The 26,589-nt window shown below is 37.9% G+C and overlaps 1 protein-coding gene across 3 annotated transcripts in view; it reads right to left on the bottom strand.

Annotated features, from left to right (window-relative positions):
- Positions 1-919: 919 nt before the first annotated feature.
- The window catches only part of rad50.L (RAD50 homolog, double strand break repair protein L homeolog), a 230,328-nt gene continuing 204,658 nt past the window's right edge, over positions 920-26,589 (bottom strand). For 2 of the 3 annotated variants that reach the window (XM_018251121.2, XM_018251119.2), the window contains exons 16-26: positions 25,240-25,366; positions 24,160-24,353; positions 21,511-21,621; positions 20,175-20,267; positions 19,984-20,097; positions 18,033-18,160; positions 16,435-16,659; positions 7,713-7,798; positions 6,148-6,290; positions 3,142-3,275; positions 920-2,949 (exon numbers count right to left, since the gene is read on the bottom strand). In XM_018251121.2, coding sequence (XP_018106610.1) covers positions 2,763-2,949; positions 3,142-3,275; positions 6,148-6,290; positions 7,713-7,798; positions 16,435-16,659; positions 18,033-18,160; positions 19,984-20,097; positions 20,175-20,267; positions 21,511-21,621; positions 24,160-24,353; positions 25,240-25,366 — 1,542 coding nt within the window. In that variant the 3' untranslated portion in view covers positions 920-2,762. 3 annotated transcript variants of the gene reach the window in all.

Raw genomic sequence — 26,589 nt, 5'->3', positions numbered from 1 at the left:
ATTTCAAGGTTACTTAATAATGACCCATGGTGTTTGCATTTTACCAAGACCATCCTCCTTATACATATTTCTTCTCAGTATTTATTGTGTTGTTATATAAAGAGGTGCTACTGCGTGTGCACATTTTCTATCTTAATGTACAGAAACACTCTCTCTGTTTATCAGTTTTTCTTTTCTTAAAGGAACAGTAACATCATAAAAGTGTTTTAAAGTAATAAAAATATAATGCAGTGTTGCCCTGCACTGGTAAAACTAGTGTGTTTGCTTCAGAAGCACTACTATAGTTTATATAAATAAGCTGCCGTGTAGCAATGGAGGCAGTCATTCAAAGGAGAAAAGGCTCCTGTTACACAGCAGATAAGCTCTGCAGAACATAATGGTGTTATTTGCTATCCAGTATTAAATTTCCGCCATTGCTACATTGTTACACTACAGCATGATTATATGAACTATAGTAGTGTTTCTGAAGCAACAGATTAGTGTTACTAGTGCAGGGCAACACTACATGATATTTTCATTACTTTAAAACACTTTAATTTTTTGGTGTTACTGTTCCCTTTAAAAAGAAAACAAAAAAAAAACTTGCTTTTGATGAACCTATATTTCATTGCAATAAAATATTTATTACCGCACACCTCCTTCCACTTTTCTGCGTGGTGGTGCTGGTCCTCCGTTGACCAAGCCCGGTCTCCTTACTGCTATACAATTTCAAAAAACGGTCCGCACACACCAATGTTGCAGTCGGGGATTGTGCCCCTTTTATTAATGCCACCAACAATCAACGTTTTGGGGGGAACACAGCCTCCCTTCTTCAGGATGTAGCACACAAGGGAATACTATTTAAGTAACATCTAATAAAGCTCCTTTTATTGTTCTCCATAGAATAGTGTAAGGTTAATTTAAATCACCTACACAATGCTTATGATCAATCATTATTTATTACCAAGGATTATAACATTTACATGTACCAGAAACCTTACAACATCATTTTGTCTTTTCCTGCATACAAATATCGCCTGTGATGTACGTCCCTTGTCCTCGAAATTTGTGCAAGACTAAAGGTGGCCACAGATTAGAGATGCAGCGAATCCACTATTTGGGGATTGGTCGAAAGATTTGGCCGAATACCGAACCCGAATTTGTATATGCAAATTAGGAGCAGGAAAGGAAAAAAGTGGTATAAAATCTTCTTTTGTGATGAAAAGTCACGTGATTTCCCTACCCGCCCCTAATTTACATACGTAAATAAGGATTCAGAATCGGTTTGGCCAGGCACAAGGATTCGGCCTAGTAACAATTACGATCGTTCTTGCGACCATTGGTCGCAGGAAAGATTGTTTGTTTCAATACACACACACGTGTAGAGCTGAATAGTCAGATATACAGGCAGAAACAATAGAATTCTACCTGTATCTGATGATTCAGCACTAACAATGGCCGATGTTCTAGAGCCTTCAAAGACGCGCAATCAAAATCTTCCGGCCAGCCCAATTCTGTCGATATAGGTCGGCTCGTCTCCCACCATACATGCACCGCATATCATGCGAAAATTAGTTTCGTACAATAGTATTGGTGCGTCTATGGCCACCTTAAGAGCCCTGGCAGAGATAAGCACAGGAGTGTATAAACAAGTACACAGGTATACTACAACAACCAACAGCCTTTATAACTCCAGTGTGACAAGTCTGCTCTGGATCAAAAATATGGCACAACCACTTCTATTTTATTAACATGTATTTATATAGCGCCAACATATCGCGTAGCACTGTAACTGTAGCACTTCTAGTACCGCAGAATGACTTGTACTGCAATGCAGAGAGATTATTGGACCTCTTTGGATCAGAATTTTTTCTTCGACAAATTGCAAACAGACAGCTTATATTTGTAGAGAGAACAATAAACATTAGGTTACATGCAATTTTGGCGTCACCTGTATTTCTGCACATCCCTAAGTATTTAATGTGCAGAAAAAACCCTATATTTAGCTATCCCAAGCCTATGTTTGGGATATCATTATAAAGGGAGGAAGCACTGGGAGCTGAAGTCTATGAATATGGTGGATATACTAAGGCACACAAGTAGGTTTCACCCTACTGGTAAAACACCAGTACTGCCAAAAGCAAATATTGTGGGAGTCACATGAATAGCCATGAGATATGCACAGTAACCCATAAGGATTCTATGGAATCACTGCAAAGCATCATTAGATAAACAGCATAGCAGTTTTGGAAGACAAGTGGTGATGTGAGAAGTACACATGGACGGCTGGAAGCTGTATGCATGGGGCCCATAGTTCAATATTCTACTGGCAGTCTAACATTTGCAGGCCGCCATTTTGTTATTCACTATATACAATGTTTTCATAGTACTGCAACCGAGGTGGAGGGGCTTTTTTTTTTTTTTTTACAATTTATTAGATAGCTGTAAAGTATCTAAACAACCTATTGTAAATTCACTGAACAGATTAATTGGCATGTTTACTAACATTGGAAGTAAATATCTCTGGAGATCTTGCCCATAGCAACCAATCAGATCTTTGCTTTTGTTTTCTAACTTGTAGGGGAGTGTTTAATTTTAATTGCTGATTGGTTGTCATGGGCAACATCTCTGGAGATATTTATCTCCAATGTTAGTAAACATGCCCCTATGTCTGCAGCAGAGTTACTCAAGAAGTACAGACAAAAAAAAGTAATGCACGGTTGTTGTACGTTTGCATCGATGACAGACAGATCCTTTATTCAGAGGCCTCTGCATGGGATGGACTAATGAACATAAGAAGCCAGAGAGTTGACACTGCACCGTATGATTTCAGAGCACTGGTCTATGTTCTTTTTAATCCTGTAAAAATGTTCCACGTACTCCGAGCGGCCCAGAAGCTCCACAAAATCCTCATCGTGTGTGATCACAATAAGCTGAAAGTTCCTCTGTCTGGAGCGACTCTTAATGATCCTGCAGGACAAAGAGAAGATTGCGGTTGCGAATTATGGATATTTGTGCATTCATTAATCTAACAAAGGTTCAAAAATGCATGGTAATCTATGTTTTATACCTTTCTGTGTACAAAAGTGTGTAATACTACTGTGTAATAAGGTTCTACCAGGTTAACCAGAATTCTAGTAAAAGTAACAAACTTCTACTCACTCAACTAGCGCATGCGCCAGAGACTCGATATTTTCACGATCCAAGTTGGTAGTCGGTTCATCAAGAGCAAGAATCCCACAATTCAAGCAGAATGTTTCTGCCAATGCAAGGCGAATGATCAGGGATGCCAGGACCTAAGGAAACGAGGCTGTGAGGATTACTTACATAGTATATGTCCATACAATTAAATGATGCTCTACATGTATCGGTCTTTCAAACCAACCAATAAAGGACTAAGAAACTCAACATACAGTAGCAAATAAAGGCTAATAATAACAGTCTAGGAGAAACCGTAGGGAAATAGGCACTCTTCCACATCTATTTTGGCTTGCTCGGTAATCACTCCATTATGGACCGAGGTCTTAGATCTACTGAGTAAGATACTACGAACCCCACCCCAATGGACATGTGTACCTTTCTATTGGGCAGACCATTCCCAAGAGTGGGCAAAATCACTGAAGCTCTGATACATCAGATATTAACAGCTACCCGAACATCGATAGCATCCTACTGGAAATCTAAGATTATACCAACTCTGGAGGAAATTAAACGCCAGATTGAGGCCAATAGGATTTTTGAATATGGCATTGCCAAAATCTGCAATAAAACCCCTCTATATTTAGAGATATGGGCACCTTGGGAAATAATAATTTTGGAAGATTGAATTTGGGCACTCCGTCCTCCACAAATAGTCGACCTGAACTGTCTCTTATGGTTTCTTCTCCATCATAACCTCCATTTTTGCATGACTATTTAAGTCAACAATACAATAATGATGCTATGTTGTTTTTTTTCTTCTTTATTTGAAATGTACCGATGCTTGGTTTTAACTGCTGACTGTAAAACAACATTGCTATGATTAATAAAATTTAAGTTAAAGATCAAAATCTATTTATTTTTACAATTAATTATTCACTGTAAATATGGGGAAAAAATGTATCAGTGCTTAATAAAGCTACATACTGTATAAACACACTAGGGCTAACACACACGCACACAGGTGTTAACGTGATTCTGTGATTCTTATGCAGTTTAAGAGCAATGGCAGTTAGGGTTTTTTTTTCCACCCTAGATTTTGTTCTCCCAGTGGATGACAAAACACTCAAAAAATACATTTGAACTACAGACCAAAGGACTTACCTGTCCCAAAGCAGAACCAACACATGATCACATGTCAATGCAGGAAACTGAAAGGAGGCTTCACAACTAGATCAAGTTATTATCATGGGTGACTAATTATCCAGACATTGACTGTGGCAATGGAGTTGCCAAGACAGAAAAAGCTAGTAGGTTTCAAAATATTCTGAATGACAACTGCCAGCACAGTTTTAAGCGTAACAGATCTTGCCAGACTAATTTAATTGCATTTTATGATGAAGTGAGCAGAAACCTCGACTCTGGGATGGCAGTGGATGTGATCAAGTTAGATTTTGCTAAAGCATTTGATACACAGACAGTTACTGATTAATGGAATATTGGACTGGGAAATAGTATTTGTACTTGGATAGAGAGAGAACTGGCTGAAGGAAAAAGTAAATGGAGCATTTTCTAATTGGACAAGTGTTGTTAGTGGAGTGCCTCAGGGCTCTTTGGCAGAAATAATATAAAGTTATACACTAAATGGCAGTGTGTTGGGAGTTTCCTTAACTGAGAAGGATCTAGGTTTTTTTGTTCCAGGCAGTGTCATTCTGTGGCCACTAAAGCAAATAAATACTGTCTTGCATAAAAAGGGGATATAAAGCTGGCCAAAGACGCAAAGATCCAATCGTACGAATCAAGGATTCGTACGATTTTCGGACCATGTGTTTAGAGTCCCGACATTTTTGTCCAGCGGAGATCAGTCGTTCAGTCGATCAGACGGGTTGAAAAATTTTTGTCGGCTGGAGATAATATCTCTGCATGTATTGTCGTCGTACGATTGTCAGTGGGAGACTGTCACTAGCTTTTGTCGGACATAACTTTCATACGATTGCAGTCAGGGGCAGAACATCAGCTGATCTGTTCTTGTACTACTTTATTTAATCTGAATGGTTAGTGGCAGGTCGGAAGATGGGGGAAGTCTGATCGTTCGAGGATTCGAACAATCGGATCTTTGCATCTATAGCCAGTTTAACTGAAAGGATGAAAACATCCCTCTTTATACGTCCCTGGTAAGGCTTTACCTGGAGTATGCAGTGCAGTTTTGGGCTCCAGTCCTTAAGAGGGCTATAAATGCAGAGACGTGCAACTAAACTGGTTAATGGGATAGGGGATTTAAACTATGAGGGTAGACTGTCAAGGTTGGGGTATTGTCTGGAAAAAGGATTCTTGCGAGGGGACATAATTACTCAGTAAATTAGTGGACATTATAGACAGTGTTGATCTTTTTCTCCAATAATCACCATACCAGAGGCCACCCCTATAGACTACAGGAACAGAACTTTCATTTGAAGCAACGTAGGTGGTTCTTCACAGTGAGGTTATGGAATGCCCTGCTGGGTGATGTAGTGAGGGCTGATTCTATTAAGGCCCTAGATAATTTCTTAAACAGGCATAATATCAAAGGCTATTGCAATGCTAAAATATACAATTAGTATAGACATTCATATAAATGATTTATACTGTATATGTGATTATGGGTGTGTGCACTTGGGTTTATTTGTAAGAAGGTCCTTTACCACTCCTCCCCCACTAGACTTGCGTATTGTAGTGAAATAAATATTTACTTGTACCCTATACATATAAAAGTCTGAGATGCAAGGAATCACTGGGAAAAGAAGGTAAGACAAAGAACCCAGGGCACAGCCCCTCAATGTATTAGGCTTTTCATGTCTTTTTAGGTAAAGTAAAAAGAATGTTATAACTATTATGATTTCTGATATGTTTAATGCTACCTTGGAGTATATAAATATAAATTTCTAATTAAAAAAAAAAATGAACATTTATGGTTGATAAAATTCCAGAGTTGTACAGAAAACTAGGATCATAACCAGGCTATGAATTCACAACATCCTCATACAAAATTACCTTTTGCCCGGCACTACAACGTCCTCGCATATCCAAAGCAGTGTCTCCTTTAATCATCACTACACGATAATTGTATGTCCGTCTTTTATCTGCTGCAGTAACACTTTCATCTGCATCTGACTGAATCTCGATATACTCAATATCTGTTTTGGGAGAAAGTAAAGTAAACCAGGGATTTTATTTCTTATAGTCACATGCTTAGTCAGTTTGTTGTATCTCCAGTGTCTGTTTATAAACAAGCAAGATGAGGCACAATTTTTTCAAGATAAAATCCATCCACTTAAAAAATGATTACAATAAAGTCATTTTTTCTACTACAAAGCACTAATGGTTCCTTGCTTGTTTTTATCTAAGCTACTTCCTTCCTGCTGCAGAATAGTTTCTTTAAATAATGATAATTCATTCTGTTTAAAGGGGCCCTTATTCAGAATTCTGATTCAGCAACTGTGGAAAGAGAAGGCCACTAATCAATCAATAAAAGAGCAATGGCACACATGGAATTTTGATGCCCATATGAAGATGAGCCTTCCTGCAGGTAACAATATTCCCGTCTATGTGAATCTGCACTTTCCTATGGACAACAAAATGCCCCCTGTGCCATTGCTCAGGTCTCCTCTTTATCTCAAAATCATTTTTCACAGTTGCTTGGAAGAACCAGGAAGTTGAATAGGCAACTACTTTCTCTTGTTGTCCCATTTTGTGCAACAAATACCAAAAACCATAGACCTATCTTCATTAACAGAATGGACAAACAACCACATAGCCATTTTGCGAATCATATTTTGGGCATTTACATATGATCATCTGCAAAATTCTAACATTTGCTCACAGGGACCCAAACACAATGTCACAAGTTGATATTCTGTAAAAAATCCACCAATTTGGCAAATATCCTATGGCCGCCACTCCTGTTAATATGTCCACTGGAAGATAATAGAGGGGGGTGTGGTTTTCCTGGACATAAGTATGCAAATACATTTCAAAATGGCTTGGATGGGGATAAAATGTGTTTCAAAGGATTTTAAAAAGGTGACTTGATAATTCATACTATTTTGAGTGTTTCAGGAAGAACTTCTAGATCTAGATCTTCTAATTTTTAATTTTACGTTCAATCACCAGTTTATGTTCTCTAGGGAGAACATAGAGCTAACAGGAAACATGACTTCTCTTTTAAAGAATTGTTTTGCTTGTGGACAGGAATAAATAGTATTTCAATTAAAATGAATTCTCTAGGATATCCGTAAGATTGTCCAACAAAACCCTGGAAGTCCAAAGGTCCATTGCCTTTCAGGTATCTGCGTAACTGGCATATTTCGAGGTCAAGCTGCCCATAAACCCATGTTATTCAACTTTCCCACATATTCTATACAATAATAATAATAATAAAAGCATAAGAACTAGAAGTAATTCTAAATCATTTCTTGAGTCACTAAAATGGCTATAACACTTAATCGGCTTAGATGACAACAAAATAAAAAAAAATTTAAAATTATAATCCAAGAAAATAAAATGAAGGGCTAACATTTGCATTGTAAAAATGAGTAAAAAAAAAAAAAAAGGAATACCTTGGCTTCGGTACGTACTACGCCACAGGTCACGGACGATTTTGTTGATTTCCTCCATTTTTATGCTATGGTACTTCATTATTGCTCTATAATATAAGTCATAATAGCCTTAGTTTTAGTGAAGCATTACTGAAGCCAATGAATACAAACCAAAGTGAATTTATTGCAACACATTATGAATGGTAGCATTTATTACAGGCTCTGTTGCAGAATGTATATATACATTCATGCAATCTGTTATCTGGAAACCCTCTATGCAGAAAGCTCCGAATAATGGAAAGGCCATCTCCCACAGACTACATTTTATCCAAATTTTTAAAAAATTTTCTCTGTAATAATAAAACAATACTTGTACGTTATCAAAACTGGGATACAATTAATCCTTATTGGAAGCAAAACCAGCCTATTGGGATTATCTAATGTTTACATGATTTTCTAGTAGACATAAGGTATGAAGATTTTATCTGGAAAACCCCAGGTCCCAAGCATTCTGGGTAACAGGCCTCATACCCAGGGTTGCCACCTTTCCCTGTGGCTCCAGCCGGACAGGGGGTGGTCCCATGACGTCAGTGGGCGTTCCCGTGACGTCAGTGGGCGTTCCCGTGACGTCAGTGGGCGGTCCCGTGATGTCAGTGGGCGGAGCTATGACGTCGCGATCGCCGATTGGCCGATCGCGGCGTCAATCAAGCTAATCCCGCCCGGTTTTCCTTATTTGGAAAACCGGGCAGGAAGCATTGAACCGGGCAGCCCTTCAAAATACCGGGCTGTCCGGTTCAAAACCGGACAGGTGGCAACCCTACTCATACCTGTATATTTAAGAAAATTACAATTTTCAACCACCAACTACAACACTGAAATTCCCATAATATTCCTGCCTGGTCTAACAGTTGGTATAATGTAGCCATAAGGCATGGTTCTCAATTTTACTGAAAGATCTGTATTTGGAAATCCCTAGGTCCAAAACAGTCAGAAACATTCAGAAAGTGATAGACAAATACTGCTTTCAATTGCAATTGCATACGCAAACATATTTGGAACCACTGACAATTTTTAACTAATGAAAAATGTAAATCTGCTCAGAATTATATTTATTGTCATTATGCACAGCTATAAGATTTGCAGGTGTTTTCCAATCACCAGTCCTGTTAAAGGGGTTGTTCAACTTTATATTAAATTTCAGTATGATGTGGAGAGAGAGTCTGAAAAAAAAATGCAGTTGGTTTTCAATTTCATTACTATTTACGAATCACAAATTTTTCGGAATTCCGAGGATGGAAAAGTCTGGATCAGAAAATCCGGCATCTCAGACTTGTCGAGGTTGCATATAAGTCAGTGGTAGAAGTCCCAATGATTCTTTTGATCTTGCGCTGGGTTTTGTGCTAAACCCCGAAGTTTTCGGACAAAAAGCATTTTCGGTTGAAAAATCTGGAAAAAAAACTTAAAAATAGGGTGGAATTTTTTTTCCCGCAAACAAAATTTTCAAGAAAGTGTATTAATAAATAAGCTTAAAAAAAACCCAGTGCGGATTTGGTCTGAGTTTGATAAATAACCCCATATATAAACCCAATAGGCTGGTTTTGCTTCCAATAAGAATTAATTATATCTTAGTTGGGATCAAGTACCGGGTACTGGATTATTATTAAAAAGGAAAAAAGGAGAAAAAGGAAATCGTTATTAAAGATTTGGATTATTTCTTTATAATGGAGTCTATGGGAGACAGCCCTTCCGTAATTGGAGCTTTCTGGATAACTGACCCCATACCTGCAGTGGTGTGCATAAGAGTCAGGAAGATGAGTAAGAGAGGGTCTGAATAGAAAGATAATGAATAAGAAGTAACTACTAATAGCCACACAAAGAATTTATTTTTGGATGCCAGGGCCATTGATGGGGATGGGTGAATTTTTTCACCTTGTTTCGTCATGCATATTTTTTTGTTTTTTAAATAGGGGTCAATGACTAAGCTTGGACGAATTTGACCTGTCTTGTTTTGCCAAATATTCGCCACCGGAGAAATGTCGCTGATGCCTTAAAGTCTATGGGCATCAACATTTTTCAAAAAAAATTGGACATCCATACACTTTAATGGGCGTTGGCAACATTTCTCCGGCGGCGAATTTTTGGCAAAACAAGACAGTCAAATTCGGCCAAGCTTAGTCATTGACCCCTATTTTAAAGAGATACTGACAACAGAAATTAAAGTCTTTTACATCTATCATAATATTGCCTTTGAAAGCTTACTTATTACTTTGCCATAAAGTATTTGCACATTGCTTTTAAGGTGACCATAGACGCACAGATAATATTGTACAAAACGAATTTCCGTCCGATATTCGGTGTGTGTATGGTGGAAAAAGAGCCAACCGATATCGGCAGAAGACTTGGATATCGGTCGGCTCGTCGATCGGGCTGGACGTAAAATTTTGATCGGGTGTTTTTGAAGGCACCCAAACATCGCCCATTGTTAAGGTGGCCATAGACACACAGATCCTCGGATCGTGTGTGGCGTGTGCCGACATTTTTCGTCCGGCGGAGATCGGTCAGGTTTGATTTTGACCCGACCAATCCCGCCGGAGCCCACGGCACATCGTAATCAGATCGTTCGGCCATGCGGCCAAACAATCAGATTACCCCCGATATAGCCATGCTTGTTAATGGCATATCAGGGAAAGATCCGCTCGTTTGGCGATGTTGCCAAACGAGCGGATCTTTGCGTCTATGGCCATCTTTAGTGCTGAATCGTCAGATATAGGTAGATTTCTATTGTTTCTACCTGTAATCTACCTGAATATCTGACGATTCAGCACTACACGTGTGTATTGAAACGAACGATCTTTCTTGGAAAGATCTTTTAAAAGAAAGATCGTAATTGTTATGTCTATGGCCACTTACATTACCTGTCTGTCACATGTTCCTCTATGAGGGGGCTGCCATATTTGTGCAGCAGTGGTCCATTAGCATTAGAAACTCTAACTGACAGGCTAAGATGGGACAGTCAGGTTGGCAAAACAGTCAGGTTTACAAACTTCAACTAACAATTACTTACAAAAACAAACCTCTCAGCAAAAAACATATTATATTAATCAATATGCCCTATAGGTAACTTTTAACGTACATTTATATTTTAAAAAGTTGTTTTTTAGTGTCAGTGTCACTTTAAACCCAGAAATAGTCAGAAGATGTGGCAAAAGAATGTAAAAATAATAAAAAGTTGCTATTCTATAAAACGTTAACTTGACTACCCCTTTAACTTGAACATACAACATCCGCTTATACTTTTCAATGCAGACAACTGCCCTGCATTTATTGGTCTGTGCTAATTTGCTTAGCCGTATAATTAGCCTTACATACTCTCACTTTACTGAAAAAATGCTTTCTTTTTTGTAATTATATCCCTGAAAATAATAATAAAAAAAAAAAACCCAAAGAACTGTAGAAGACTGCCGACGGCTCTGCCTTTCATAAGATAAAATGATGACAATGTTTATTGGAAGCGATGATGCTAAAATAAAGCTACAATCTTTTGGAAACATTTTCGCAAAGCATTTGCAAAACCTGAAATCAAATCCACGCTGCTGGTGCCAGTAAACTCACTGGTTTCCTGATGACAGATAATTGTGATACCAGCAATAGAGAAGGGGATAGGTAGCACTGATTATCATGATAAGACGCATTAGTCAACAGTTCCTTTCAGAAGACTGCAGGACGAATGTTGCAAAATAAACGTTTAACATTATTAATCAGGTGAACGTGTCAAGGTAGCTGATTTAGTATAATGAATACGGAGGCAAATTCAGTTGCAGATGAGAGGTAGTTAGGTGTGTGTGTGTACTCCGTTTAAGACAAAAAAAAGTTTGCTTATTATAATTAATAATGCAACCCCTGCTATAAAAACATTTAGGAAATAATATACCCCAAATTATAAAATATAAAGATGTTGGAAGTCACCAAAGAGTTCTATACCTTTATAAGAGCAACCCATCTCAGGCCGAGTACTTTTAAACAGGTCATGCATGGGTCTCCAAGTTTTCTTTTAGTATTCTTGTATTATAAAGTAGGGGTACATTATGTTTTATAATACACATATATAACGAAATGTGACATCACTGAGCACAGTATATAAGGACTACTGCAACTGCAGACATTTTTCATGAGGGTGGCGAGTAGCCTAAGACATAAAGCTAGAATGAAATTGCATATGGAGCAACATTTTTTGATAGTCAGTAAAAATCATTTCGAATGTAAAAAGGGAAGGAGATGTGAGGGTTCAGTAAAGGGGGTAAGACATAACTATACCTGGGGAAAGAAGAGACTGGGAGGGGTTAATACACTAGAAATAGGAGAGTTTAAGGAAGTTTTAAGTAGGCTGATGGGGAAATGAAATGCTGTAAACTATAAATTATTTGTGTCAATTATATATTATATGGATATTGCAATATAAAGTCACCAGGCTGCAGGATTAAATTATACAGGGAACTCTGAGTTTCACTTGTGTATTATACAGGATAAGGTTTCCCCTACTGTAAATTATAAGGATCTTAGAAGTCATTGAAGGGGTTTGTGACCATATAAAGGCACAAGGCTTCAGACTGAGTTATAAGGCGCACACAGAGTATCACTCATATCTTACAAGGGATAATGTAGCCCCTACTGTAAATTACAAGGATATTAGAAGTCACGTAATAGTTCTGTGTCTATATAACAGCACAAGGCTGTGACGATACAATAGCACAAGGGTGATTTTTACAGGGAGTTTAGAGTATCACTCACATATGATATTATAAGGGAAAATGATTACCATACTGTACATTTTAAAGAGGAACTATCATGAAAATTTTATATTAGCTTCAGCATACGGAACTTTATAAATATAATCAATTAAAACTTCTGTACCGTTTCTGAAATGATCAAGTTTATCTTCACTATTACTCTCTCAGCATCTGATTCTCTTCATTTTGTCTTCATGCAGGAGTTGGGTGTCAGATGAATGATCCACCAGAAATCCTGTCTCTCTACATGCAGAATTTGTGCCAAAGGCAGTTATTTTGTTATATTTTGTTTGTACTGGAATCAGTTATTTGAGTGAGCTCTAATACATCTGCTAGCAAAGGGATTATTATCTCCTAGGAACTTGATTATTTCAGAAATACAGAATATTTAATTGATTGTATTAAGAAAGTATCTTCTTAATTCAGTATGAAGAAGCTTATATTAAATTTTCATTTTCACGATAGTTCCCCTTTAAGGATATTAGAAGTCGGAGAGATGTAGATACAGATATTGAATCCTGTCTGAAAAGTGGAGGTTTAACCCCGAGATCTGCTATACCAGTGAATTCCTTCTTTCTAACCAATCTGTCTGATCATTCTTGCAAACTGGCGCGCAACCTAGAGTCCTGCAGTGGGTCGGGTACCCGCGGGGTTACCCGCAAAAACCTGCGGGTAGAAGTTTCGGGTAGAGACGCAGGACGGCGGTTCTTCTCAATAGCGATATTTACGCCTTGCTCTGGGACTTTGTACTTTGCATTTGCATTCAACAACTTGGTGAGATCTAATATCTACCACTTTTTTCAGTTCAGTTATCTTCAGATAGAACCAGAAATAAAGACTTTTTCCAATTTACTTAAGTGGAAAGTTTCATTTTTGACCTTCTTATGTCTCTCCAAAGCAGCTCTGGAGGGGGGGGGGGGGTGTCACAGACTCTGTAATCATTTTAAATTGATATATAAGTTGATACATTTTTGCAATAAGTAGACTCGCTAAGGTAAATGCGTAAAAGGAGGTTCCCTATTCTAAGAATTCAGCTTAGGGAGCGGATTTATCTGACTTACAACACAGGACAGGAGCTCAAACCGAAGTCTCCAGACCTGACATGTAACAGCAGCAACCTTTATTTAGTATAGTGAAGTATGAAGGCAATTATGCATATTGTGCTTTCCTTAGCACTTAGCTCATGGGCTGAATGATTCAGTTTTCTGGTTTGTAAAGATGCAACAGCCAATCCCAGTGAAGCTACTGTATATTAGCCAATCCCAATGTAGTTACAGATCACCAATGTTCATAAAGATGCAGCTACCAATAGTATGCTAGATTAAATGCATTCAATGGCTTTTAGGTACCTAAGTCATTTAGAAGTATGCCTATTACCATACAAGAGTTCTATATTGGCTGGTCAGTCATAAGTCCTGGGAAAACATGAAATGCATCAGGCTATGCACTTAGATTTTGTTATCTACTAAACAAAAGACTTATGTTTTTGTTCTTTTGCTATAGAGGTCTGGGTGTGTGTCAGCTATACCTTCCAATTAGCTAATAAGAATCTTATTAACAATGATAGTTGCTCAGATGCAAAACTCTAAAATGCACCACTACCGGCAATCTCCATCAGCAAGCCGTTACTAACTTGATATGAACACAAATAATTCAAGAGTCCAGCTGTGCCAACAGCTACTCATTTGGGTATTCTATATTTCATGAAAGGAGATTTTGTGTACTCACCGTTAAGTCTCTATCTCTTCAGTCGCTTGGGGGACACAGGGACAGTGGGTATAGTTAGTAGCACTAGGAGGCAAGACACAACTAGGAAAGAAACTGGCTCTTCCTCTACTGCCAATACCCCCAACAGGTGGAGATTAGCTCAGTTTGTATCAAGTCAACAGGAACTGAACCATATAACAGAATAGAGTAGGATTATGGAACCAATTATAACAACATGTATGATGAACAAAAAGAGAGCCTCGATCCAGGGAGGGAAGCCCTGTGTCCCCCAAGAGACTGAAGAGAAAGAGATTTAACGGTGACTACACAAAATCTCCTTTTCTCCAGGTCTGCTTGGGGGACACAGGGACAGTGGGGACGTACCAAAGCTATTCCCTAGAATACTCCAGTGGTGGGAGAACGGCATTTGCCACCGCGGATTGAAGCACCTTTTGCCAAAACGAGTGTCAGAAGCTGCAAAGGTGTCGAAATGGTAGAATTTTGCAAAAGAGTGGACAGAGCTCCTTACACAGCTGCTCTGCTGACTCCTGATTCCTGAACACCCAGGACATACTCATTCCTCTGGTGGAGTGAGCGGTGAGTCTATCCGGAGGAGATTGTACTTGTGCAGTGTATGCTCTCTGAATCGCTGGTTTGGCCGATTTTGTAGCCAGGGCACTAGGGATGTACTGAATCCAGGATTCGGTTCGGGATTCAGCCTTTTTCAGCAGGATTCGACCGAACCCTTCTGCCCGGCCGAACTGAATCCTAATTTGCATATGCAAATTATGGGCGGGAGGGAAAATGTTTTCCCCTTCCCACCCCTAATTTGCATCCCTACTGGGCACCCTGGGGAGGGCCTGAGGGTAGCACCAGCAGTGCGTCAATCTTCAGAATATCCCGAGTTCTATGTAGGTGGGACTTCAGAACCCGGACGGGGTTCAAGGAGTGTAAGGCCACCTCTTTAGGATTAGCTGGTGAAGGACAGAAGGTCGGAACTGTAATCTCTTGTTTCAAGTGAAAATCTGAGACCACCTTGGGCAAAAAGAATGGAACTGTGCGAAGGACCGCTCTGTCGTGATGAAAAACTAGGAAGGGCGATTTGCAAGACAAAGCACTGAGCTCTGAGACCCGCCTCGCTGTATCGATTGCTGGAAGGAAAACCATCTTCCAGGTGAGCCATTGAAAAGGTACTGAACCTAGTGGTTCAAAGGGCGGCTTTGTAGAGCCCGTAAGGTGAGGTCCCAGATAGGAGCTGGTGGCGGGATAGGAGGGGCCACATGTGCCACTCCTTGCATGAAGGTCCTTACATCAGATAGTATATCCAAGCGTTTTTGGAAAAGAACCGATAATGCTTAAACCTCAGATTTTAGCAATCCTAATGACAGACCCATGGACAGGCTAGGAACAAGGCAGGATCTTGCACACCCAATAGATAACAACAATATGCCTGATGCACAATGGTAGAGGTTCGGCAAGCCCCACAGCAGAGTACAGCAAAGGCATTCCAACGGCACACAGGAATATAAGAAATCTTCAAAATTTATTTCAAAGCGGAGTGCGATGCAACGTTTCGGGGAGTAAAACCCCTTTGTCAAGGCATGCTTGGGGCACAATTTAAACTGAGCTAATCTCCACCTGTTGGGGGTTGTGTCCTGCCTCCTAGTGGTACTAGCTATACCCACTGTCCCTGTGTACCCCAAGCAGACCTGGAGAAAAAAAATATAATATATATTGAAGGTGGCTAAATATTGTCTAAGTGAAATCCACCTGATTTTTTCATTTTTCATTTGTGTTAGGCAAACAAAACAAAAAATACAGCTCAGATAATCATTAAAACAAATAAAATTTAAAGGATATAAAGAGAAAGTCGATCAGAGGAAATGACAAAGAACTGAACAGAAAGGCAAAAATTAGATGACTCAGAAAAACAAAAACTGAAAGATGTAGGAGGTTGTACACTGATAAGATGCTTAGGTAATGAAATAGAGAGAAGGATGTAGGACTGGAAATGAAATTTGGGGAATGGAAGGTAAATGATGATTCAGAATATCAGTATATAAGGGCAAGGAAATAAGGTGGAAGCGGTTAAGATGAAATTTATACACACAAGACAATGCACTATGCCTTGAAATTAAATCAATTGTAAGTGTACTGAAAAACAGATGGGAGAATGTATTTCATCATTTATCAGAGTTTGTATATAAGATTATAATAAAGATATTGGAATATGGCTGTTCAATACTCACTGGTCCAGTGTCTTATAATAGATATCCAAATCTTTGATGGCAAGCTCAGTTGTTCTCATTACAATCATTTTCTCTCTGTATTTTTCTTCAGCTTCTTTGTACTGGGACTCCCTCAATTCCTTCTTGAAGCGTAAAATCTCATCCTCAAAGCCTTTCTGTCGTCCAAGTGCCAGGCTATGGTTTGTTTTCAGAGATTCACTTTTATTTTCCAGCTCTTGATACTCACTGGGATGCAAGGGAAATGATACAGAGTTGCCTAAACTTACGGTGTCGGAATCTCATAAATACAGAATATGATCATAGAAATTAAAGGCGGCCATGGTATAATTAAGCACTGTCATAAAAAGGGGATTGATGACTGCACATTCCCTGGCCCTGTGTTTTCTTATCAATTTATTCTTTGCAAGGGCCTACATTTTCAAAGACAGGGATTTCAGTTACAGGTTTATGGTCATAGACCTACCACATCATACCACATGACTGTAAACTTCGTAAGGTGGTCCTAGACATATTTTGTTTAATTTCTTGGCAGAAGTTTCTCCTGGTCTCACAGGCTGATCCTCCCCAGCTGTAGCTTCTGTATGGGAGAGCTCTCCTTGGCCAACATCCATTTAAAAAGGGATAAGGCCACTATTGAATTACTAATAAAACATGGGCTCAGATAATGTACCTGGACAAAAAAGTAATTTTGGCCAGATCTGCTGAAATTTCATTATAATTTACTTATACTTTTAATTAGCCTTGGAGCGCTCCCACAATCACCTTTACACATTAATACAGGTATGGGATCCGTTATCTGGAAACCCATTATCAAGAAAGCTCATCTACCCTAGACTGCATTTTAGTCAAATATTCCAAATTTTTACAAATGATTTCCTTTTTTTTCTGTAATAATAAAACAGCACCTTGAGCTTGATCCAAACTAAGATATAATTAATCCTTATTGGAAGCAAAACCAGCCTACTGGGTTTATTTAAAGTTTACATGATTTCCTAGTAGACTTAAGGTATAAATTATGGAAAGACCCAATATCCTGAAAATCCCAGGTCCTGAGTATTCTGGATAACAGGTCCCATACCTGTACTACAGTCATGACAAGAAAAAAACGGAGGAGGTTATTCATCAAAGGTCGAATTTTAAAGCTTTGTGAGGTTTTTTTTTTTTTTTAGACCTCAAGTAACTCAACTTCTAATTTAAGAAAAAACCTGAATCTAATAAGCTGAATCAGTGTAGTCAGGGTGAAAAATTCAAACTCGAATAGATTGAGTTTTCAAAAAAAAAAAAAAAAAAAAAAAGTGAAACTCGCCTAAAAAAACCTCGAACATCATAAAGGCTATTAACATCTTCAAATGGTTCAAGGGACCTCTGCCATTGACTCCTACATGACCTCGACAGGTTTTAGAGGGTGTTTTTTCGGATTCAAGCTATTTCCATGTTCGGGGTATAATAAATCTCGAAAAATATATACTTTTTTTTTTTTATAAAACCCCCCCCCCCAAAAAAATGTTAGTCCGAAAATTGATTTTTGACTAAAAAATACCCGTGGGAAAAAAACAACTCGACCTTTGAAATTAACCCCCGGAATGTAGCATCCTTACTTTTTCATTTGCACGACTTTCATTTGTCCCATTTCTTTTAACAGCTGGTGTCGTTCTTCCTCCACCCGCTTAAGTTCCTCTATGCGTTTTCTCAAAGTTAAGTTGTCTTGAAGACACCTTTCCTGTATCTGTGCAATTTTTTAGAAAACAAAAAGGCTAATTTCACCTCAATTTTCACCCATACATTTTATCACATTTTCCCAAAGGCATCTTTACACTGCAGGAGGAGAAAACAAAAACTTTATTATTATTATTATTTTTTTTTTTTTAAGTCTCCAGTCTCAACCCACATCTAATTGCAATACACTTTCCCAATCTAAACTACAGGTGGCCATACACGGGCAGATTAAAGTTGCCGATATCGGTTCTTTAGACCGTGTGTGGGGGCTCCTGACCAGCCCTCCCGATCGATATCAGGCCAAAAATCGGGCAGATATTGATCGGGCAAGTTTGATTTTTTTCTGCGATCCAGGACAGCATCAGCTAGTTAATGCAGTCCTGCAACCTGTCAGCGCCCGTTCGCAGCATTGTAATGCGATTGTTCGGATTCACCCAATATTGCCCAGCCTTTAGTGGGCATATCGGGTTCAGATCTGCTTGTTTGTCGACCTCGCCAAACGAGCAGATCCAATAGTGTATGGCAACCTTTAGAAGAGTATGGAGTCATATAATCATTCATCATCACAATCCATAGACTCCATTTTATCCAAATAGTCCAAATTTTTAAAAATGATTTCCTTTTCCTCTGTATTAATAAAACAGTATCTTGTATATGATCCAAACTAAGATATCAATCCTTTTTAGAAGCAAAACCAGCCTATTGGGTTTATTTAATGTTTCTATGATTTTCTAAGGTATGAATATCCAAATTACGGAAAGATACGTTATCCAGAAAGCCCCAGGTCCCGAGCATTCTGGATAACAGGTCCTATACCCGTACTGCTTTATACATTAAACCTAGAAATGAATTTGCATTGCTCCAAGGCGAAAAAGTGATGGAGCCAAAACAAGAAAATAATATTATTTTGGGACTCCAACAACACAGGCAATGCTTCTACCACAGTTCACCTGATTGTCAACTGGCCAGTGGAGAGTTAAGATAGATAGTATTTATTTTGTTCCCTTTCCAATCACAACACATAAAGGGTGAAGATGAAAAAATGGTTATCCTTTTCAGAGTTAGGGAGACTGGGTGTACAGAAAATGTTGAACGGGCAGGTTTGCTTCCCGAACAGACCGACAGCAGCTCCCCCTGGCATTCGTAAAACAAATGAATAAATAGTGTGTTTGTATTTATGACAATACAATAACCAATTGTAATCAATAGAATATATTATAAGAAGCATCTCACTGGAAAAACAGTTATGTTCATAAAAGTTGAAGTGAAAACAGGATGACCAGCAACAAGATGGATAAATTCCATGGAGGAAGGCATCGGGTAACACAGCTCACCGAAACATTGCTATATGGTGTGTATTGGTGTCATTATTTGAATTACATTCACTTTTTTTGCAAATGGAAAAAAGTTTTTTTTATACTTCATTCATTGAATACTGGAAGAAGGAACCAGTTATTTCCACTCCTCCCCCACCCACCATTTGCTTATCTTTGTAAGTAAATTCCATCACATCAGTCATGAACATGCCACCGAGTAGACTGTAGTCCCAAAAGGAAACATTCTGGATCAACACTATTTATATGGTTTCCAAAACAGCACTTGATAATAGTGGTGGCAATAATAATAATAATGCAATAATAAGCAGAAGCAGGAAGACAAAGTTATGACTTGTATATTTTATAATACATAGCGGAAGGTTTCCTCTACTATGACTAACGTGGGGATACCAGAAACCCAACCACAGCTTGTTGCACTAAAACCACACAGATATTTCCAAGTTGCTTTTCCATCAAGGAAAAGTGTTGAAACCAACAGTTACAAACTGCTTCTTACTTTTTGTGTGTCGATATCCTGTCTGATAGTGACCATCTCTCGGTTTACTTTTTCCTTCAGTTTTTCGCACTCATTCAGCCGCCCAATTAATTCTTGTAGCTCCGATTCTTTTTGCTGCCAATAAAAATATATGTCACCATTTGTGCGCTTAACAAAATGGAGACATACGTTAGCATTAATAAAAAAAATACCTCCTTAAATTCTTCCTTTCCATCTTGACTATACTTTTCAATATCTTTTGTGAGCAAATTGATTTTTTTCACTTTTTCCTTAATGTCATTAACCTAGATGGGGGGAAATAAATAAAATCAGAATTATTTCATACTTGTAACAAAGCACCGTCATCTAAAACTTCATTTTCAGAATTTCACATTTATACCTTAAAATTAACTTTCAGTATGATTGACACTGAGACAATTTGCAATTGGCTTAATTTTTTCCCCCCAGTTATTTAGCTTTTTATTCAGCAGCTCTCCAGTTGGTTGCTAGGGTCTTATTTATCTTAACCAGGCAGTGGTTAAATTGAGATACTGAAATATGAAAAGAAGAAGGAATGAATAGAACGTTTTGGTATAAAAAGTAACAGTAATAACATTGTAAGCTCAGAGAGCAATTCTTTTTGGCTTTCGGGGGCAGTGTAAGCTGAAAGGTGTAAGGCAAATAGTTTGAAACCTGTAAGAAAGAAATAATGAAGACCAATTGCAAAGTTGCTAGAATAGGATATGCTATAACATACTAAAAGTTAACAAACGTAAAACACCCGCTTAATCAAAAATGGTTGTGTGAACACCCCTTATTGGTAAACTTGAGATACAGGCAAGATCTGGAGCAGGTTTTGGGCAAATGGAAGAGTTTTTTTGGAGGCCCCTGCACATTTATCATTGCCATCTGTGTACAGGTATGGGACCGGTTATCGAGAATGCTCAGGACCTAGGGTTTTCCAGATAACAGATCTTTCCGTAATTTGGATCTTTATACCTTAACTCTACTAGAAAGTTATGTAAACATAAATAAACCCAATAGGATGGTTTTGCGTCCAATGTGGATTCATTATATCTTAGTTTCGATCTACTACAAGGTACTCTTTTATTATTACATAGACAAAGGAAATTGATTATAAAAATCTGAATGTGAGATGGCCTTTCCATAATTCAGAGCTTTCCGAATAACAGGTTTCCAGATAACGCATCCCATACCTGTACTGTACATCCACTTGCATATGCACAAACTTTTGAAAAACAGGCACTTTGAAAACAGTGTAAAATAAGGCTATAAATATTTGCTGAAGCCTGAAAGCCTAGAAAGGGAAGGAGAAAAGGAAATCCAGCTACGATAACTTTGTGATTGCTGAACATCAAATGGACAGAAGCACTACAAAATGTTGGGAGCTCTAGGTATTGTAAAGAAAGGGTGAGTATGTCAAATGAATTATGATAGCAAGAAAAAACCTGAACTGGCAGACATTGTGCCTTCCCTTAACATTCAGGGGCACCTTCACTACTTTGCACTTTCTCTGTGTGGACGTACTTTTTCCTGTGCTTCCCTGTAGCTTGATTCTTTCCTCTGGAGAAGCTCCTGCTTTTCTTGTTGAAGTTTCTGTAAAGTGGATTCCAGTGGGAAAAGCTGTTCTCTTGCTTCCTGAAATTTGGAAAAATAAAGAAAAATGACTACGGTATATAGCAGGGACAAAAATCCACTAAATTGTCAATACATTACAGCGGGTGTTTTATACATTTTTTTTGTGCACTTTATATGGTGCTTCCTAGCCTCTCTCTCTCTAACCCAAATTATGTTTTTAACTTTATGACCCAAGCAATGATATAAACTAACAGGCCCGGACTGGCGATCTGTCGGTTCTGGCAAATGCCAGAGGGGCTGCTATAATGTGCCATAGAAAGTCAGTATTTAGTGGGCTGGTGGGGGCTGTTTGGACCTCTGTGTACCTGAAATGCCAGGGCCTATTTTTGTTCTCAGTCCGGACCTGTAAACTAAATAGCACGGGGACCAATTTTTGGGTCCCAACACATAGGTTAAGAATCCCTAGCCTTAAAAATAAATATGTTTCTAATAAATCAAAAAAATACATTTATTATGATAACACTATATCTGTACTCCTAGCCTTTTTTACAACAAGACACCGTAGTGACTTTTGTTACTAGAAAAAGCTCAACACTATTCAAAATTTAAAATTTTCTGTGCTTTGGGACCCATTAAAAGGAGAATTTACTCACTATGTTTTCAGCAGTTCTACAGTGCATTTCTTGCTTTATTACCATACAGCCTTCCATGGACTTCATCAGAAAGAGTATCCCTAGCTATTCTAAAAAGAGCAGTGCTTCTCTTTACAAACTTGTACATCATAATATGAGAGAAAGCCCTGGCTATGTTCACCTAAAAAAAGCGAAAGCATTTAAGACTTACTATTTTTACTATTTAAGACAACTACTTTGGAATTCAGTTGAACCCAAAGCCTTCATGAAAGATTCAGCCAAATCCCACACTAAATCCTTATTTGCATATGGAAATTAGCATCAGGAAAGGCTAAAGAGAACCATATGCTCAGCATGTGGCTAAAAAAATATTCATGCTCTCGCTTGTGTGACAAAGAGTCATGTGATTCCCTGCACCAAATCCTGGATTTGGTGCATCCCTAGTTTTATCCACAATTTAAGAAAAAAACTAGCGATGCACCGAATCCACTATTTTGGATTCGGCCGAACCCCCAAATCCTTCGCAAAAGATTCAGCCAAATACCAAACGAATTTGCATATGCAAATTAGGGGTGGGAAGGGGAAAACATTTTAACTTCCTTGTTTTGTGACCATAAATCATGTGATTTCCATCCCAGCCCATAATTTGCATATGCAAATTAGGATTCAGATTTGGTTTGGCCGAGCAGAAGGAATCGGCCGAATCCTGCTGAAAAAGGCAGAATCCTGGATTCAGTGCATCCCTAAAAAACGCAGTGAAAAAATTTGACCGCAAATATACTCAAAAAAACAAAAAATTGTCACCAGAAGAAACCGGGCAAGTAAGAGCTGGCTAAGGTCCCTAACAATTTTATTTATTTATTATTTCAGTTCATTAAAACATTCAAGTTTTTTAAAATGAATGGGACAGTATGATTCTCACTGGAAGGTGACTTTTTTTCTGAGAAAAAAAAACACGTGGGAATATTTTGTCTCGTTTTTCTTTTCTTAAATAAGTAGCTTCAAGAAAAAAAACTTGCGCACATCTTGATACTTTTTTGGCACTCATTTTAATTCCCTCAATCTGATTACACCTTCCAGGCATTATTTATTATTAATCTACATTATTGGTGGAACATTAAAAAAAAAAATAGACGCCAATACGTCACCATATAAGGTGACATTCAAATACGCCAACTGTATAAAATGAGTCAATGGCTATTCTTTTTGTTATTAAAGCAATTCTACATATGAGGAGGGGTCATGACACAGCCCAAGAGACAATGGTCTTTTGAATTAACACATTTGACTCGTTGGGGTTTGTTTATGAACACTGAGCAAGTGATAGATTGATTTGATCAATAGACTGCAGTTTTCGTAATGTAAGCAAATATGTGATTAGTTCCTAAGAGTTATTGCCCTGAAACAAATTTGTAAAATGGCCCACCACTGTGGTCTAAAGGCCTTAAAAAAAGATTACAATGTGTATAAGTTTTATTTAATAATAATGGGTTGTGTATCTTTAAGTAATGCAGCCCCTTTGCCAGTGGGCTTTGAATAATATGCGATGTAACAAGAAATTAGGTTTGCCTTCTGTTTCTGGGTCATTTTACACTGTACCTTTAAATATATGTATTAATGATACAGTTATATGTTCTAAAACATTACCTTTTGATAGGTAGATAGATAGGGAAAGTAAAAACTGTGTCCAATGCACCCTGCTCCTTTTGTGTTCATGCTAACCTATCATTGAAAAGTGACTCATACCATGGGTTAAATTTAGCTGAAATTATCAACACTAAATATAAGTTAAAACTATGACATAGGTTGCCAAAAGCTATCCATTCAGGACTGGAAAGATAGGCTATTTGTAAATAATGCATCAATTTCTTCCTTGTAAGTATATAGCGTTTCTATTACATTAGTGATTTTTTTTTTTTTTAATAAACAGGTACAGTGTACTGTGAATCTATAATTATTTCTTCACCTTAATCTCTCTGGCCAAGCACTGAAGTTCAGTCGTCAGCTCGACATTTTGATCTTCCAACTGCTGACGCCGCTGAAGGTTACTTGAAATGTGGAGCTTTTCTGCGGTTAGCTCGTTTACTGCACTTTTCAGTTGCTGGACTTGTTCTTGTTGATCTTGTATGCGTTTTCGCAAAAGCTCAATTTTCCCAGAAACTTAAAAAAAAAAAAACGATATTCACAGTAATCTGCCAAAACTTGCATGCACACAACATCACTTGGGGTCAACCGGAGTAAGGCTAGATTACAGCCAGAAACATTTCCAAGATGTAGGACAGCACTGATGCAGATAACTGGGACTCATCCAATGTATTATTTTGGATTTAAGATGGTATTATTTTGCATAAATATTTGAAGGCAGCAACAATTCAGATGTAAAAAACAAATAAAAAATTAGCAAGGTAAACAAACAGCTTAAATCTTATCCAGAAACTAAGGGGACAACATGTTATGCCATGGTCATTTAATGGGATGAGAACTGGGAAGGAAAACAATTACAGTAACTAGTGAACAAGAATCTTTTGTTGGGTAAAAATGGATAAAGAAGTGCCAGTCTCTAAGAAGGACTCACGCTAGCAGCACAGGTTGCAGAAATCATATTGCTGTTCATTACCATTATCATAAAAGGAACAGTAATACCAAAAAATAAAAGTAATAAAAATATTATGCAGTGTTGCCCATCACTGGTAAAACTGCTATGTTTGCTTCAGAAACACTACTATTGAATATATAAATAAGCTGCTGTGTAGCAATGGGGGCAGCCATTCAAAAGAGAAAAGGCTCATGTTACACAGCAAATAAGCTCTGTAGAACATAATGGTGTTATCGGTTATCCACTAGTAAACCTGTGCCATTTAGCCTTTTTTTTTTTCAATTTCCACCATTGCTACACAGCAGCTTGTTTATATGAAATATAGTAGTGTTTCTGAAGCAAACAAATCAGTTTTACCAGTGCAGGGAAACAGTACATCATATTTTTATTACTTAACAATACTTTCATTTTTGGTGTTACTTTTCCTTTAAGAAAAGTAGTTATCTTTACCATTGTCCAAGTTGTGTTGCTTCTCCTGCTTTTCTTGGCTAACCTGCTGGACAGTGCGGTTAAGGTCCACCCCCTGTAGTTTAGTGGCGTACTGTGCTATTTTCCGTTCTACATCTCGCAGTTCCATCTGTCATAAATTAAAAAGTGTGGAACAAAACAAGCATAACTCAAAAGGAAGAATTGATGGTGCAAAATACAACATACTGTAAGAGAACGCTTTTCAGTCTGCTACAATCGTAAAACTTGTGGGACAGTTCAAAAAATTAACAAGACCAAAATAACAATGGATTGGCTCATTAGTCTTGTCAAAAGCCCTGTCCTATTTACATTTAAATACTTCAGTTTTCATGTTATTTCCTATTAAAGTTGTTGTCCACCTTCAAATTTAGTATGACGTAGAGCTTGCAATAGGCCTTCACTTTTTATTTTCAGTGTTTTTTAAAATTATCTAACTTTTTGCTGAGCAGCAGTTCAGTATTATAATTTCAGCAGGTATTTTGTTGCTATGACCCAAATTACCCTAGCAACGAAACAGTGGTTTGGATGATAGAGACTGGAATACCTGTATAAACAGGAGAGGCACCAAGTAGAAATAGAAGTAATGAAAAGTAGCAATAACCATAAAATTGTAGCCTCACAGAGCAGTATTTTTTGCCTTTTGAAAGCTGGAAAGAGTCAGAAGAAAAAGGCATATGAATATCAACTGCCCATTCTATAAAATACTAAAAGTTAATATGAAGGTGAATTACACCTTTAAGTACTTCTTCCCAAGGCCTTATAAATTATTTTGGAAATTTAAATTCCTATTATTAATTTATTCCATGATTTACCTACGAACTTAATGAAATATTCCGTATTAAAGGTTATCGTAACAGTTCTTCTCTTCACCCACTACCTGATATCCTCAGTCTTTAACTAAAACAGAAGCGATAACGCCTTCTCTAGATCAGTGATAAAGTATTGTAAAAACCCACAGGAAGTAATTAATAATGCATTTCTGAGTGGCTAGTATGATTAATACATTTTTTGAGAAAGCTTCCAATATTCATAGAAAAGTATTTCTACTTGGCAAGAGAACAGGGGATTTCTAGTTAATACTTCACATTAAATCCATTATTTTTGGGAACACATGTCTTTGGGTTAAAATAAAATTAAAGGAACACTTTACCCCCAAAATGAATATTTTAGCAACTGTTCATATCATATTAAGTGGCATATTAAAGAATCTTACCAAACTGGAATATATATTTAAGTAAATATTGCCCTTTTACATCTCTTGCCTTGAGCCACCATTTTGTGATGGTCTGTGTGCTGCCTCAGAGATCACCTGACCAGAAATACTACAACTCT

This window comes from Xenopus laevis, chromosome 3L (assembly GCF_017654675.1).
Source record: "Xenopus laevis strain J_2021 chromosome 3L, Xenopus_laevis_v10.1, whole genome shotgun sequence".
Classification (NCBI taxonomy): Eukaryota; Metazoa; Chordata; class Amphibia; order Anura; family Pipidae; genus Xenopus; species Xenopus laevis.
Note: the sequence above shows the minus strand (reverse complement) of the source record. Positions and strands in the feature narration are given on the sequence as shown.